Genomic DNA, 17,923 nt, shown 5'->3' with positions numbered 1-17,923 from the left:
TGTGTGTGTGTGTGTGTGTGTGTGTGTGTGTGTGTGTGTGTGTGTGTATGTGTATATGTATATATATATATATATATGTAAAAGAATATACGCAATTTAGTGGCTTTGGGGGAAATAGTTCCAAATTCTTTTTCCAGAATGGTTGGACCATTTCATAACTCCACCAGTAGTGTATAATATACTTGTTTTCCCACAGTCTCTCCAGAATTTGTCATTTTCTTTTCTTTTGGACAGCTCTTCCAGTATGAGAGGTACAAGGTGGAAACTCAATTATTTTCACTTGTGTTCTTCTATTTATTGGTTATTTCAAGCATTTTTTTCTACTTGGCTTAGGTTTTTTTTACATGACTTGGATTTTTTCCTCTAAAAATATTTATTCATATCTGTTGCAGATGTGGCTTTAAAGCCACAGATTTGTCCAGTTGTTTGTCTAACCTGCACCAAAGTTCAGGTTTGATTTTGGGATGAAAAGAAACACTGAACATTTAACAAAAGAGATATACTTTGCCCTAACACACAGCAAACACGTGCAACAAACACACACAAGAAGGATACAGTGGTACTTAGCTTCTCTGGATATCACCTCCCATCATCTCTATTTGGAAATGTGTCTGGCATTAGCATATAGTGACTCATGCAGTCTCTGTCACCTACCAAGTTCAGGAGGCCCTAAGCCTACCTGTCTTGGGCTTTTTATTGTTTTTAGGTAAGGAAACTGCATCAGAGAAGCTGACGCCAATCAGGTTTTGTGAGGGGAGGAAGCTTTACCAGGGAAACTGCTAGAGGAGCTGAAGCAGAAGGAAGTTGTTTGGGGAGAAAGCTGTGTCCGAGTAAGAGGAACTGAGTCAGGAAACTGCCCTCCTACCACAATGTCCTCTGACAACATTTGGGGATGGCTCATATTCTTATAAATTAGAATTAGTTCCCTATATCTTATCTTAGAAATTAGTTCCCTATACCTATATCTTAGAAATGAAATGTTTATCAGAGAAACTTATTGCAAACATTTCCCCCCAGGTACTTGCTTCTCTTTTAATTTTGTTGGTTTTGTTTGTACAAAAACTTTTTAATTTTGTTAGTAGTCAAAGCTATCCATTTTACTTTCTGTTTTTTCCCTTTCTCCTGTTTGGTCACGAACCCTTTCCCTGTTCATAGAGCTACCAGATAATTTCTTGCTCCTCTAATTTGTTTATGATGTCACCTTTGACGGTTTGATGTTTTGTTGACTTGATGTGCTTATTTGCTTCTATGTATTGTTTATCTAATCTATTCCACTCTGATCAGCTTCTCTATTTCTTAATCAATATCAAATTGTTTTGATTATGATTATTACTTTGTAGAATAGTTTGAGAACATATACTGCTAGGTCCCCTCACCTTCCACTTTTAAAAAATGTGGAATCCTTCATCAGTTTTTGTGTCATCCTAGCACAGGAGTTTTGCTAATTGTTAAAATTTTTAGTATATATATTGCCAAAGCAAGGACCATTCTATTTACCTTTATAAGTTTAGTTTTTGATAAGTAATTATTTCCTGAATGCTACCCATATGAAATTCATTATGTGTATTTTGTTCCCAGTACCCTATGATAGAAAGATTCTTTCTTTGACATTCACATGATAGTTTCTAGACCAGAACAATGGGCAAAATCAATAGCTATAGCAAGAGCAAATCAATATGCTTTTCATGTGGAACCTATAGAGAATCCTGGAGCACTGATTAAAGACATTCTGGAGAATTGGATGAAGGTTGGTCTTGCTATCAAATCTGGCATTACAGTTGGCAGCACCGGCCACTCAAATACATATGGCCTTAGTTATGAGTTTGGAAGGGAGAAGGTCATGGAAGACATGATGACAAAGGTTCATTGATTGAGGACCAATTCCCTCACTAGCTATTGAGATGGATGATGGAGTGAGTGGGTCCTTATATAATACATAAATGTGCTAATATGATTGTGTCTGGTAATGCTATCATGAGGAGTAAAGACCTCATAACTGTCATTAATTTCCTTAGAAATGGTTATTCAGAAGTTGCTTAGAAACTTTCTCTTAATAGATGAGATTTCAAGGTGACTTCATTCTCAGTGCCTAGTATACCAACTTATTTTGCCTCATTTTCACCTATTGCTCAAGAATCATGCTGCTGATGTTGAGGCAATGTCTGTCTGTCCTGAGCAATAATTTTCCATTTCCTTGACTTCAACAGATGTGCAGATATCCTGAGAATAGAAATAGGTGCATAAGTAACAACTACTAGGCTTTTAGGAGTTGTGAATTATACTCTTATGTGGCAAGAAATTTAAAAATAAGGAATATAGTAGTAAATTACTGTATTAATTTGAATACAGGGCACCTTCCTAAAATGAGATCTTTTTGAAAAGAAAAATATATGTAGGTAAGCACTTTAAAAAACCCACAATTGGGTTTTGTGCAAGTTTTGTTGTGTAGGGAGAGAAGAAGAACAGAATATGGTCTGAACCTATGATTTTATTGATATGAAGAACTCCCATATGTACTCCCTCTACCAATAAAGGTTACACCATGTCTGCAAGTTATAGTCTTAGAAAAACACTAAAGCACTGAAAGATTGTGTGACTTGCCTAGGCACTATGATTGCCAGTATGTATTAAAGGTTAAACCTTGAATCCTGAACTCTATTCATTTTGACTGCTTCATTTGGGAGGAAAATGTAACTTATACCCAGATGAGTATGCTATGTGTAAGGCTAAGGATTTTTCATTTATTAAATCTCAATTTTAAAATATTAACTCCATGCTTAGGGAAAGATCCTATTTGGTAGACTCTTGGAAGGAATGACCTCCTGGCTAACAAATATTTCTATGTATGACTACCACTAGTGTGTTGCATTTTTATTCCCTCCTTTATATAACCAGACTAGTTTTGAGTCTATGAAAAATGGAATATTACAGGGCAAGTAAATGACTGTCAACCATTTCTTCTATGACTTTTCGAGTTTCTCCACGCAAAAAGCTGAGATGATTCTCAGAATGGTTAGTTGAAATTGTATACTAATAGCCAGTAGAACAAAGGTCTGGGGAATGCTAGGAAAAGGAAACAATGGAAATCTTAATCTTGGGCAGTTTCTTGCCTGTGTCTGTTTAGTTCAGACAGTCAGTCATACCCTTATGAAACCTCTTTCTCCACCTGTTTAGATCTTCAATCATCATTTTATGGCGCTGATAACTTTCCTCCCCTTGCCTTCATTTGCCATTATGGAATACTGAAATCTGTTTGAAGGTTATGCAACCTCTCATTAGATTCGGTGAATTATTAAAGATAATTTTAAAAAGACAGTATTTATTTTGTGAGTCAACCCATGTTGTGTTAGTGGCTTCAGTGCTATCTTTTGGAATATGTTTGTTGAATGGTCTATAATGATTCCTGGGTAAATTGGGATTATAGTTCATTGTTTGATTGAGGTAGGGAAGGAAGAATTACACTAATGATCAAAGCTTTTTCATTTTACCAATGGACAAACCAATACTGTAGTAGAGAGGATATCAAGCCCCCACAGAAGAAATACTCAGTATCTTGAAGGAGATTGGACTAGTGGCCCTAACTTTCATAATCTTTAGGGCAATAGACAGAGTACTTTATGAAACCTGCAGTAGTCATATACTTATTAGTTCAATGCATAGTTGAATATCTAGCTCAGAGGAATACTAGATGAAAATACTAGGCTAGTTAAAGATTTTTGAGCTTTGGGGTAACCCAGTAAAATGTTGCTTGTTGAAGTTGAAAGCAATCAAATAAGTTACATTTTGTGTTTTTCCTTTTCCTATTAACTTAATAGAAGTCAATGAGTAAGCAAAACTACCTAGTGAGTCATGGCAAACTTGCTGATGTTCCACCCAGTAAGTCTGACTATTAAGCAATATACTTTACTTGTTGTACTAAGGCCACCTCCCTAACAGGAAATTCAGGTTGCATCATGTTAGATCATTGTTTTCCGTCATATCTTTGTTCCCCTACATTAAGAAAGCACTTTAAAAAACCCACATACACAAAAGCAAAACATAGACTTCCTTCTTTTCTTCTCCCCTCCTATCCCTATAGCCTCAAATTAAGAAAAGAAGTTGGATATTTTTTGATTTGTCAGGCCTACGAGGATGGACTTGGTAAGATAGATAATGAAATGCCTGCTATTTACAAAAATGTAAGTTGGGTTTGTGGTAGGCATTTTAAATGAAACATGACAAAACTACCAATGTGTTCATTATTCTATAATCACTTGGAAGTACTGGATTTGGGAATATAGGATACTCTTAAATAAGATCTGTTTGAGGAGAGAACAGGTGATCAGGAAGAAAAAAAAAGCCTTGGAAAGAGAATTGAACTATCCCAGATATTAAAGAGAAAAACAAGAAATGTAGGTAGATTATATGCCTCTCATTCATATTTGTCTCCACAGATTGATCTGGGATTTACCTGTCAGTGATAGTTCTCTATTTGCCAAAGAACATTCCTAGAACCAGAAGCATGAGTCTTACTTTTAGTCCCGGAAGCACTTTACTCCATACATCTGTTGTCACAAAAATAGTTATATATAGCATTTATTAAGTGCTCTCTATGTGCAAGATACCATGCTAAGCACTGGTGATACAAATGCAAGATAACAAGACAGTCCCTACCCTCAAGGAGCTTACGTTCTAATGGGGAAAAACAATATATATTGAAGCCAGAAATGAGTAGGGTGGGTGGCAGGTAAAGAGAAGTAATGAAACTGGGATTATGACAATGCTATAGACCAGAGGTGTCAAATACATAGCCCACAATACTCTCAAATTTTGCCTGAACCAGATTAAAATGTAATTGAGAAATATTTAACAAAATCAATAAAAATAGGTAATGCTACATTTTAAAACAAAGTCAATATGTGGCCCACAGGGATCCTTATGTGTGGAATAATGGCGCTGTGAAAGTTAATATTGATTTTATATTTGTTTTTATTTTGTAAATGATTGTATTCTGTAACCATATTTTTATTTTATGTAGTAGACCTAAAGCCTCTTCTCTGTCTTTGAGTAAAGAAGCTTATGTATGCAAAATTCAGAATCCCTCTTTCTGAAATTACATACCAAAGGCTTAAACTTTCCCACATTGACTACTGTTGGTTAAAGAAAAACTCTGTTCTCAGTACTCTCACAAAACATTATCTCAGCATAGGTTTGTGTGTTATCCTTGAGAAGCTGGACGCTTTCCCACCTTTAGCAATTAAAAGGTAGTCTTACCCTCCAGTTGCCAATGAGTCTACATACCTGCATACATATATAGCTAGGACAAAAAATTTACGAAAGATAGAGAGAGGTGGTCTTCATGCCATGTGGGGATATGTCTACTTTCTTTAATGTAACCAATCATGATCCCTCACCTCTTTGATGCTGGCTGTTCTTTGTTCTTTGCTTATAAAAATGAGATGTTTCAATTCTGGGTCTTTGGCATAAAAGGAGACAAGCCTTTATTAATAGGTTTGGTGCCATATTAATAAGCTGTTATCTTGTGTGGAGAATTGCCTCAGTTTACCTTTTTGTTAAATTTCACATGTGACAGCTTCCCCCATTTTTATTTGAGTTTGACACCACTGCTGCAGTCAATAGCATATGTAGATTTTAATAAGCATTTAATGAAGATCTTATATTTTAGACAAGATATGATATATGCTCTGGATAATAATATAGTTTGAAGGGCTCAGAACTTATTCAATGATTAGATCATAAGAGTAGTCCCTGAGTAGATGTCAACTTGGATAAGGGTCTGTAGTGAAGTGTCCCAGGCATCTATACCTATGCTCCTTGGCCTTGTGATATTTAATCATTTTTATTAGCAATTTGGATGAAGTCATAGCAATGCTTATCAGTTTCAGATGACAGGAAGTTGGGAAGGATATCTAAGATGTTAAATGACAGGATTCAGATCCAAAAAGACCTTGACAGGCTAAAATATTGGGCCTAACTTAAATCACAGTAAAAACTTAATAGTGGTAAATGTAAAGTCTTACACTTGGGTTCGAAAAGTCTAGCTTGGGAAGGCATGTTTAGACAATAGCCCTTGATCTGGGAATTAAATGTATTGCTTGATATGAATTAACAGTGCAACATTGCATCCAAAAAAAGCTACAATTACCTTAGACTATATTAAGAGAAGCAGTGTTCATAAAGACCGTAAATAATCTTTGTAAAGTTCTTAAATTATACCACTCTGCCCTAATCAGAGCACACTTGAGATGCCATATCTTTAGAAGGACAGTGTATTTCACTTCCATATTTGGACTCTATTCTGGGTGATTGAAGTTGCCAAAAGTTGTCTCTCTGGTTAAATGAGGTTCTTGTACTTGTCATAGCTGTTTTAGGCTTCCCACTGGGCCTTGACATGCTTTTTTTTTTTCACATTTTTTTTTCTTTTGGTGAGGCAATTGGGGTTAAGTGATTTGCCCAGAGTCATACAGCGAGTAAGTGTTATGTGTCTGAGGCCAGATTTGAACTCAGGTCCTCCTGACTCCAGGACCTGTGCTCTATCCACTGTGCCACCTAGCTGCCCCTTGACATCTTTTAGAATATATTCCTTTGAACTATCTTTGATATTTTGTTAGAGATACAAGGCCAGAAAAACTGTTAGTTTTTCTACAACTTTGTTGACTGCCCCTGATCTTCAAAATATTCACTTGGATTTAATTTCTGCAATCTGTTCAGCTATGAATATTAACATAAAAACTTTGAGGGGAGTTAGCAGTGTGTTGCTGGTTGTTCTAAAGGTAATTGGGAGAAAACCAAGAAGGATTTGTATACTATGCTGTCCTTAAGACTCTTCTTTCCCTTGCCAATCTCTTGATGCAGAAAACACCTTTAGATGATTTAAAATTGCTTTATTTGGGCTTACTTAATTTATTTTCTTCTACAGTTCCATGTCGCCCTTGCAGTGACACAGAAGTCCTCTTAGCTGTCTGCACTAGTGACTTTGGTAAGTAAATCCTGACTTTACTAGTGTTTGTGAAATATTAGCATTGCTCCTACCTCTTCAGGGTACTTACTTACTTATCCAGGTAACCCAGGTGCTTATAATACCATATAACAGAACTAGGATTGAAATTTTGAGGCTTCAAGGGCACTGAGAGACAGCATGATGTGGTGCTTAGAGGGCTGATCTTAGGGGTAGGATGACCTGGGTTTATCTCTGACACATACTAAGTGACCCTCAAGAAATTTAACCTCTTACTGCTCCCAAGCAACTGTCTAAGACTCACAGTTACGGAACAGTTGATCATCTGCATTGATGGAGTTTTCTCACTATGGATTCTGTGTTTGAATGAAATCACAGGTCTGGATAAAAAAAAAAAGCTAGAGGGACACCAAATACAGTCATGGCCTCACTGGATTCAGGCTGGTCTTATATAGTTAAAGTTCAAGATTAGAATAAAATGAGACAGGCCTTCTGGGTGATATGAGCAACAAGATGGTAGACTTGACATTGTCTCCAATCCTGACAACTTCTCAAACCTCTCCAAAATGGAAACTATGTGCCAAAGATAAAGCAACTTCAGCTGTCTTCATGGTCTGGCATACCCATAATCCAAAAGAAGGTAAAGAACTGCCCTCTGCCTCCACCAAAAAAGAATCAGAAATGAAGCTCCCTTACCCTGGGCTCACTCAGCACCTCTGTCCTACTCTCCCACACTATTTGGCATGGAGTACATGGAGAACCTGGCTCCAGGATGTGGAAGTTTACTCATGCCTTCACAGCCAACTTGGCCACAACCCTTCAGGAGCAAAAACCTGCCAGGGGGTGCAACCTGGAAGTACCAGTGCTTCAAAGTTCTGAATTGCCAGTACAAGAGTGAATAAACAGTCTCAGTACTGCCAGTGCTGGGCCAGAGAACTGAGGAACAGAGAGAGTAAGACAAATCACCAAAACAGAACACTGTGTATGAGTGGGGTGGGGAAAGAGTACAGCATTCAGCTGGGCTCCATTTTGGCCACCCAAAAGTAATTTGGGGCAGAGACCTAGGCTAGTGAACTATGAAATGTCCATTGTTGGAGGAGACTGAGATGCATTGAGATCTATGCCCTAAGGAAGAGGAGGGAAGGGAGTCAAAAAGCAGGTGTAGGAAAAACAAGGGGGGAAAATTAAATACCAGAGATTTCAGGAAGAAGAATACATACAGACCTTGAAGATAAAGACAAACCTACAAGAAAACAGTAACAACAAAAGGAAATGTAGCCTCCAGATCCAGTAAAGGAGACCAGACATCTGTGAATAAATGCTATGCAATAATGCAAAATGATCCAGCACTTGATGAAACAGAGGACTCAGTAGAATCTGAGAAGAACATGGAACTACAACACCCTATTCCTGAGTGGTTTAAAAGAGAAATAAGAATTATGAGAGCAGAATTTATGTCCTACACAGCAAAAATAATGAATAAAATAGAAAAACTGGAATCTGTAATGGTGAGTCTTACCAAAGAAACAAGAGGGTACAATGGATTGGGAATGTAAATACAGAGAAATGAAAGACAAGCTAGAAGAGTAGAAGAACAGTATAACATTAAATGAAAATATGTTCATTATACATGCAAAACATACTTATCCTAAAGATAGGATATGCAGAGACAACCTAAGTATCATAAGTCTCCCAGAACAATGTGATAGGACAAAAATCCTTAACAGCATGATGAAAGAAACAACAGAAGAGAACTGCCCAGAATCTTCTAAACATAGAAAATGAAATTCCAATTAAAGGAATTCACAGATAACCTCCAAAAGAAAACAAACAAACAAAACAACCAAAATCAAAAACTAAAATTGAAAACTCCAAGACATATAGTGGTTGATTGAACAATTCAATTCAGAAACAAGTTCTGCAAGCCATCAGGAAAAACACCTTCAAATACAAAAGAAAGGACATTTGAACAACACAAGACTGTTCTACATCCACTAGAAAACATAATAGGGAATGGAATAATGTGTTCTGAAGAGCAGTGGAGCTCAGGATGCAGCCCAGGGTGATCTATCCTGCAAATCTGAGCTTAATCATACAGGAAAAAGATGGACATTCAACAATAGAGAAGAGTTTAAAACATTTTTAGAAACAACATCAGAAGTGGACATTATTTATTTCTCAAACACCCGAAGCAATAAAAATATAGGAGGAGTGAATGAATGCAGCAGCAAAAACAGTAACAGCAACAGAGTAACAACAGAGAAACCAATAAGAGACTTCTTTTTAAATTTATGCAAGAAGATGGGGTGAAGAAGGAAATCTGGTAGAGGTAACAGTGGAGAGGCAGGCTATGTTATGGATAGAAATTGGTGACACCCTGCCTATAGGGGAATGCTGCTTTTTCAGGACAGCATTACATGGGAAGGTACAGAAAAGGGAAGAGAGAGAACAAGGTGATAGAGATAAATGAGTGATGCATCAGGGTCAAATGAAGGGCTAGCAATGAGAGGAAGGTGACTTCTGTGGTCTCAGAAAGAGACTTCCAGGGATTGGGTAAGGAGGAGGAAGGAAAGACTGAAAAGGGAGGGGAAAGGAAGGAGGCATTACTTTGAAAGTAGGACATGATTCCATTGATAGATGCTCCTAAGAGTGAAGAGACATGGTTGGTAAAGGGACCTGAAGACCTGCACTGACTGAAGCATGGGGAATTTAGTGCTTGAAAAGTCTACTTGTATTGGGCATGGGGGAGTTGGAACCTGTGGGGGGCATTTGGCACCTGGAGGACTGGGAGGGCATAGACACAGGGAGATTTCCAGGCAAATGTAGAAAAAAAAATCAACAAGAAAGGCTATAGATCAGTGGCATAATCAGGGGTTTGGTGGGAGAGGAGCCCTACAGTGAAGCAGTGCCTTCTATAACGACTGTAATAATTAATATTGTTCTAGAAATGAGACACAGTGGAAGAGGGGAATCCATAGGGCAAGCCCTACCAGACAGTGGTAGGAAGAGCCTAGAATGGATACCTTGGGAGCTGTGTTTAAATGAATACAGAGAAAAGAGGAATCATGAATCAGAAAATTAGAGTCTAAAGTAAACAGAAAGAGAAGATGGATAATGAAGAGATTGAGAGAAGTCCTTACTGGAAAGGGGCACAAAAAATGAACTTTAAAAACTAAGGAACAGGACTAGCTGAAGGGGAGCAGAGGAAGGGGGAATATCAAACAAGAAGAAGGGATCAGGAGTGTTAGAAGTAGAGCCAGGTGGAATAGGACAGCTAGGAATAGGAATAATCTTAAAAAAAGATTAAAGTAACTACAGGAACATAATACTATGTTTACAGCAGAAAAGTTTATAGCAGAAATGCATCTAGAATAAGGAGGAAAGTGGTTGAATATGGAAAAAAATCTTTGTATCAAATTTGCCTGATAAGAGTTTGATGTCCAATATATATGTATGTGTATGCACACATATGACTAATAGCCATTCCCCAATAGATAAATAGTCTAAGCATACAAACAGTTCTCAAAAGAACTTCAGAGTACTCACAACCACATGAAAAAAGGCTCTAAATTGCCAATAGTAAAGGTAAGTGCAAATCCAAACAACCCCGAGGTTTCAGCTCACAGCCTGCAAATTGACAAAAATGACCAAAAAAAAAAAAAGCAACAGTCAATGTTAGAGAGGTTGTAGAAAGAGAAGCACACCAATACATTGTTGGTGGAACTGTGAAATAGTACAACCATTTTTGAAAGCAATTGGGAACTGCAAATAAAGTGACTAAACTGTCCATACCTTTTGAAAGAGAGACTCCATTACTGAGTTTATCCCTCAAGAAAGCCATTGATAAGAAAAGTCCCTATATACTGAAGTATATTTATAGCAGCATTTTTTGTGATAGCTGAAAACTGGAAATAAAGTAGACTTCTATCAATTGAGGAATGGTTAAACAAATTGTGGCATATGAATGTAATGGAATATTAAGAAATGATGTGTGATGAATACAAAGAAGCATGGAAAGTTCTGTGTGAACTATGCAAAGTGAAGTAAGCAGAGCCAAGAAAAGGTTATACACAGTAGTTACAACAATGTCATGAAAAGAACTACACACCAAAAAAAAAAAAAAATCAAAAATAAATGTAACAAAATTATAAAGATCAAGTAGGACTCAAATGAAGAGAAATGAGAACACCCCCAACCCTACCCCTTCTTGGAGGCGGGAGGTCCACAAGTGTTAAACATTGCACGTGTTTTTGAACATTTTCAACATATCAATCAGTTGTGGTGACATTTTTTTTTCTTTTTCTTATTTAAAAAATACTAATTGTCATATGGGATGCCTGTCTGGGAGGGAGAGGGATATATGAGACACCATGGTGATATAAAAAACAGAAAACTTGTTTTTAATTTTAAACAATAAAGCTTATTTTAAAATGAAAAAGAACAAAATGAGAGCTGTCCATTTTGTTGACATTTTGTCCAGTTTTGTTAACAATTTTACCATGTTTTTTTTTTTAAAGGATGTTTATTTAGAGTGTCTGGCTAGTAAGTGTTTAATCAATGCCTGTTGACTGACTGACTTATTATAGCAAAGAAAGGATATTCAGCAAGGATATAGCATTGAAGCTTTCCTGCTGTTGTCCAAGTCCATGCTGACCTGCAGATTAAAATCTTGAGTGTAGAGCAGTATTTCTTGACTTCCTGGCCACCAGGGAAGTACTTTATTGGCCCAAGCCTTAATTGCCTAAGCCAATCAATTAAGTCTTGGGTACAGTTTCAGTAACTTTTTTAAAATTTATTTTTTAAATTAATTTATTTTTAGTTTTCAATATTCACTTCCATAAGCTTTTGAATTTTAAATTTTCTCCTCCTCCCTCCTTACCTTCCTCCCCAACATGGCATGCAATCTGATATAGGCTTTACATATACATTCCTATTAAACATTTTCACATTAGTCATGTTGTAAAGAAGAATTAGAACCAATAGGAGGAACCACAAGAAAGAAGAAACAAAACAGAAGAAAAAAAGAGCAAATAGTATGCTTTGATCTGCATTCAGACTCCATAGTTCTTTCTCTGGATGTGGATAACATTTTCCATCATAAGACTTTTGGAGATGTCCTAGATACTTTCATTGCTGAGAAGAGCTAAGTCTATCAAAGTTAGTCATTGTACAATGTGGCTGTTTCTGTGTACAACATTCTCCTGGTTCTGCTCGCTTCACTCAGCATCAGTCCATACAAGTCTTTCCAGGTTTTTCTGAAGTCAGCCTGTTCATCATTTCTTATAGCACAATAGTATTCTGTTACATTGATATACCACAACTTGTTTAGCCTTTCCCCAATTGATGGGCATCCCCTCAATTTCCAATTCTTTGCCACCACAGAAAGAGCTGCTATAAATATTTTTGTATATGTGGGTCCTTTTCCCATTTTAATGATCTCTTTGGGATACAGCCCTAGAAGTGGTATTGCTGGGTCAAAGGGTATGCACGTTTTTATAGCCCTTTAGGCATAGTTACAAATTTCTCTCCAGAATGGTTGAATCAGTTCACAACTTCACCAACAATGCATTAGTATTCTAATTTCCTCACATCTTTTCCAACATTTATCATTTTCCTGTTTTGTCATGTTAGCCAATCTAGTAGTTTCAATAACTTTTAAGGAAAAAACTAGCCTTTCCTGTGTGGGGTAGGGTATTAGGAAAAAACTAGATCAGTCTATGTGGCAAAGCTGTAGGAAATACTGTTCCTAGCATACTCTCTCACCATACTTTTGTGACACTTGTATGAATGTTCTTAAAAGATTTGGGGGGCAATTAGGTGGTGCAGTGGATAGAGCACCAGCCCTGGACTCAGGAGGACCTGAGTTCAAATCCGGCCTCAGACACATAACACTTACTAGCTGTGTGACCCTGGGCAAGTCACTTAGTTCCCATTGTCCAACCAAAAAACAAACAACAAAAAAAAAAAGGAAAAGATTTTGTATCTTACGCATCCCATGGTACGTAGAATGGATGTGACCTCTTTGAATCAAAGTTATTTATACAGAATTCAAGAGCATTATTTGACCCAGTGTTGAATTGTGCCGTCCATTGATAATATATCTAGCTCTAGTTGTCAAGGAACTAACTAACTTACACTTTTTCTAAGAGTTTATTCTTGTATCTCTGAAATGAAGGGAGGGAAGTGCATTTTCTCAGTTCTTTTCTGGGGACATTTGGTTAATATTTAGTTTATACAGTTTTTAGTGTTTTTTTTTAAGTTTTAAGTTTTTTAAGTTTTTAAAGTTTTTTTAAAGTTTTAAGTTTTAAGGTTTTTTTCTTTGTATTTATAATAGATATTGTGTTCCTGGTTATGCTTACTTTTCTCTGCATCAGTTCATATGTCTTCTCATGCTTCTCTGAAGCAATAGTATCTTTGAGTGTGAGATTTTTTTTCCTGTTTCTGTTATTTACTGTTTCTTAGTCAAGGTATTTCACTCTGGTTTTATTTCTTCCTTAACTGGTCATATTTCTTTCTCTTTCTCTGTATGTATATAGGTATGTATGTATGTATGTATAGTATTTGTTCTAATTAGTTCTCTACTGAGGTCTTACTTTCTGTTATGGCTTGGAGGTGGCCTAGAGTTCTTGAAGATGATGCTAGTAGAGCACAAGCTCTGGCAAATCCTAGCAAGCTGGAAAAAAATCTGAGTATGGATTCAGTAATATACTATATCTCTCTATCCAAGGACATGATCTGTTGTCTAAGAATCAGGCTAGCTTAATTGGAGAAGCTCATCACCAGGTTGGTGACAGTATGACTGATAGTTTGAGTCATAGCAACTTTTGAAAATCATTCACTAAGTCACAGGGAAGTGATCCTATCATACAATTCTATGATCCTGTGATCTGCATCATTGGAGGTGAGAGTCCACAACAATAAAATAATAAGTACTTCAAGTGTTGAAGTTATAGGATTATAAATTTAGTGCTACTTAATTGCTTCCTCATTTCACTTCCCACAGAAGCTATTCTAGGCTTAGGTAGCTAGATGGTACAGTGGATAGAACACTGGACCTGGAGTTAAGAAGCCTTGAATTCAAATCCAAACTCAGACACTGTATGACACTGGCAAGTCACAAGTGGCTATCTGACTCAGTTCCTTCAACTGTAAAATGGGGATAATAATAGCACCTATCTCCCAGAGTTTTTGTGAACATCAAATGAGGTGTTTATAAAGAGCTTAGCACAGTTCCTGGCATATTAGTAGGTACTCAATAAATGTTTGTTTGCTGGTTTCCTTCCTTTCTACTCTAAACCTTCTTTTCCCTCTTTAAGCCTCCCAGACCTGTCCCTTCTCCCTCTTTTTCAGCTGTGGACCTTATCATTTACTTTACTGAGAAAATTTAGGGCATTTAATATGAGATTGGTTTTCTCACTTTTTATTCATCTCAGAACCCCTTGACATTATCCCTGATCCACTTCTCCTTTCTCCTAGTCTCTGGTCATAAAGTGGTCCTTCTTGCCAAGGACAATCCTGCCACATGTATGCTTGATTCCGTTCACTGTCTTGTCCAGTAGATTGTAACCTCAATCATCCCCTCTCTCTCTAGAATTTTCAACCTTTCTCTGTCTACTTGTTTCTCCCCTACTGCCTTCAAACATTTCCAAGTTACTGCTATCCTTAAAAAATTTTCCCTTGGCCCTATATCCCCTAAAACTGTCATCCTATGTATCTTCTCCCTTTCTCAGCCAAATTCCATGAAAATGTTGTCTCCTGGATGACAGACTAGTGGCAGCCCAGCTGAACTCTCTCAATATTCCCCTCCAAACAACTTAAATTAATACTTTAATTCAAATTTTGGAGCAGAAGTCTTGAAAAATGCAAACTAAGTTATTATAAAAATAAGAGCTATTCCCCAGTTGATAAATGGTCAAAGGATATGAACAGGAAGTTTTCAGATGGAGAAATTAAAGCTATCTATAGTCATATGAAAAAGGCTCCAAATCACTTTTTTTTTGTTTGTTTGTTTGTTTGTTTTAGGCAATTGGGGTTAAGTGACTTGCCCAGGGTCACACAGCTAGTAAGTGTCAAGTGTTTGGTCTGAGGCCAGATTTGAACTCAGGTCCTCCTGACTTCAGGGCTGGTGCTCTATCAACTGCGCCACCTAGCTGCCCCTTCTAAATCAGTTTTGATAGAGAAATGCAAATTAAAATAACCCTGAAGTACCACATCGTAACTATCAGATTGGCTAACATGATGAAACAGGAAAATGATAAATACTGGAGAAGATGTGGGAAAAATGGAACACTGATACATTATTGTGCAGTTGTGAACTGGTCCAACCATTCTGGAGAGCAATTTGGAACTATGCCCAAAGGGCTGTAAAATTGTGCATACTTTTTGATCTAGCAATAACACTACTAGGTCTGTATCTCAAAGAAATCATAAAAAAGGGAAAAGGACCCACATGTACAAAAATATTTATAGCAGCTCTTTTTGTGGTGACAAAGAATTGGATATTGAAGGAATACCCATCAATTGGTGAATGGCTGAACAAATTGTGGTATATGAATGTAATGGAATACTATTGTTCCATAAGAAATGATGAGCAGGCAGATTTCAGAAAAACCTGGAAAGACTTATATGAACTGATGCTAAGTGAAATGAGCAGAACCAGGAGAACATTGTACACAGTAACAGCAACATTGACCAACTTTGATAGACTTAGCTCTTCTCAACAATACAATGATCTAAAACAATTTCAAAAGACTCATGATGGAAAATGCTATCCACATCCAGAGAAGGAATTATAGAGTCCGAGTGCAGATAGAAGCATACTATTCTCTCTCTTTCTCTTTTTTCCTTATGGTTTTCCCCTTTTGTTCTGAGTCTTCTTTCACAGTATTACTAATGTGGGAATATGTTTAATATGATTGTACATGTATAGCCTCCCATTGCATGCCATCTTGGGGAGAAGGATGAGGAGGAAGGGTGAAAATTTAGAACTCAAAATCTTATAAAAGTGAATGTTGAAAAAAAATGAACTTTATCAAAAATGAATGTTGAAAACTAAAAATAAATAAAAAAGAAACTAAAAATGTTGTGACATATGATTGTGATGGAGTCATGCTGTTGGAAATGATGGAGAAGGAGGTTCAGAAAAACATAGAAAGACCTATATGAACTGATGCAAAGTAAAGTGAGAAGAATTGGGAGATCATTGTACAGTGTTGTAACAGTAATATTGTAATGATATTTAACTAAGAAAGACTTGGCTATTCTGATTAATACAGTGATCCAAGACAATTCCAGAGGACTCATGATGAAAAAATGCTTTCCATCTCAGGAGAGAGAACTAATGACCTTTGCGTGCAAATTGAAGTATAATTTTCTGACTTTATTTTTCTTGCTTTTAAAAAAAATTGACTAATGTAGAAATATGTTTTGCATGATTTCACATGTATAATTGATATCATATTGCTTGCCTTCTCAGTGGGTAGAGGAGGGTGTGGGAAGGACAGAGTTTGGAACTCAAAATTTAAAAAGAAAAGAATGTTAAGTAATCAATGAAAAATATATTTTAAAAAAATGCTATCTCCTGTCTTCTCACTCAACCCTTTAAAAACTATCTTCTTACATTATGAGTCAACTGAAACTGTCCTCTCCAAAATTATCAAAGATCTCTCAATTGCCAGGTCTTATAGTGTTTTCTCAGTCCCCAAAGACCTATCTGCCATATTTGACACTGTTGATTATAATATCCTCCTGCATAATCTTTCCTCTCTGTTTTTTTTGACACTATCTTTCCCTTCATTCCTCTCTTACAGATTGTTTAGCTTCTTCTCCCATCTCCTTTACCCTTTCATTATAAATGTCACACATACCCTAATTGTGGTTCCCTAAGGTTCTATCCCAGACCATCTTCTCTTCTCTTTTTATACTTTCTTGATAACTTCATCAACCCTCATAGGTTTAATTAACATTTCTGTGTAGATGACTTACAGATGTATATATCCAGCTCCAGTCTCTTCCCTAAATTTCATTCCTGCATCTGATTATTAGACAGTTTGAACTGGATACCCTGGAGACATCTAAAACTCAAAATGTCCAAAATCAAATTTATTATCCCTCCCCCTTTGCTATTCCCAACTTTCCTATTTCTGTTGAACCATTTTTCCAGGCTTCCAGGTGTGTAACTTTTTCATTACCTATGACTTCTCCCTCTCCTTCACCTCACATATCTTAGTCAGTTGCTAAGTCTTGTTTCTACCTTCGTAACAGTGCATGCATCTAACCCCTCCTCTACACTCACAAAACTATGGCATTAGTTCAAGCCCTCATCATCTCTCACATAGATTAATGCAGTAGCCTCTTAATTTTGTCACCTTACCGAAAAGTCTTTCCAAACACTAGTACCTCCTATATGCTGTTGCCAAAGTAATTTTCCTTAAATTCAGGTCTTATCATGTGACTCTATTACTCAATCAACTCCATTGCCTCCAGGATCAGATATAAACTTCTCTGTTTAGCTCTTAAATATTTCAAAAGATTGCTTCAACCTACTTTTCCAGCCACATTAAACATTAACTTTATCTCACACAATCCTTTCTCCACTTTAAAGAATAGCCAAACTAGCCTTCTTTCTATTCCATGCATATTGTCATCCATTTCTTGTGTCTTTGCATTGACCATCCTCCATAATTTGAATACACTTCCTCCTCACCTCTGCCTCATGTAAAGATGCAGCTTAAGCTGCACTATCTTCTACATGAAGTACTACCTTCTACATGAAGCTTTTCCTGATCCCCCCCAAACTACTGGTATGTTCGCTCCCAATTAACAATGTTGTATTTATAGCTTTATATTTATTCTGCAAATACTTTTATATATATTTGTTTACTCCCTCATTAGAATGTAAGCTTCTTGTGAGTAGGGATCCTTCCTTCCTTCCTTCCTTCCTTCCTTCCTTCCTTCCTTCCTTCC

The 17,923-nt window shown here is 36.8% G+C and overlaps 1 protein-coding gene and 1 pseudogene across 3 annotated transcripts in view; both read left to right on the top strand.

The window, feature by feature from the left end:
• Nucleotides 1-2,061, top strand: part of LOC114026725 — a 4,500-nt pseudogene extending 2,439 nt beyond the window's left edge.
• Nucleotides 1-17,923, top strand: part of METRNL (meteorin like, glial cell differentiation regulator) — a 38,302-nt gene that overhangs the window by 17,802 nt on the left and 2,577 nt on the right. For all 3 annotated transcript variants that reach the window (XM_027840533.1, XM_027840551.1, XM_027840541.1), the window contains exon 3: nucleotides 6,920-6,979. In XM_027840533.1, the coding sequence (XP_027696334.1) occupies nucleotides 6,920-6,979 (60 nt within the window). The remainder of the gene's footprint in view (nucleotides 1-6,919; nucleotides 6,980-17,923) is intronic.

The sequence above is a fragment of the Vombatus ursinus genome, unplaced genomic scaffold (assembly GCF_900497805.2).
Source record: "Vombatus ursinus unplaced genomic scaffold, bare-nosed wombat genome assembly UNPS02004704.1, whole genome shotgun sequence".
Classification (NCBI taxonomy): domain Eukaryota; kingdom Metazoa; phylum Chordata; class Mammalia; order Diprotodontia; family Vombatidae; genus Vombatus; species Vombatus ursinus.
Note: the sequence above shows the minus strand (reverse complement) of the source record. Positions and strands in the feature narration are given on the sequence as shown.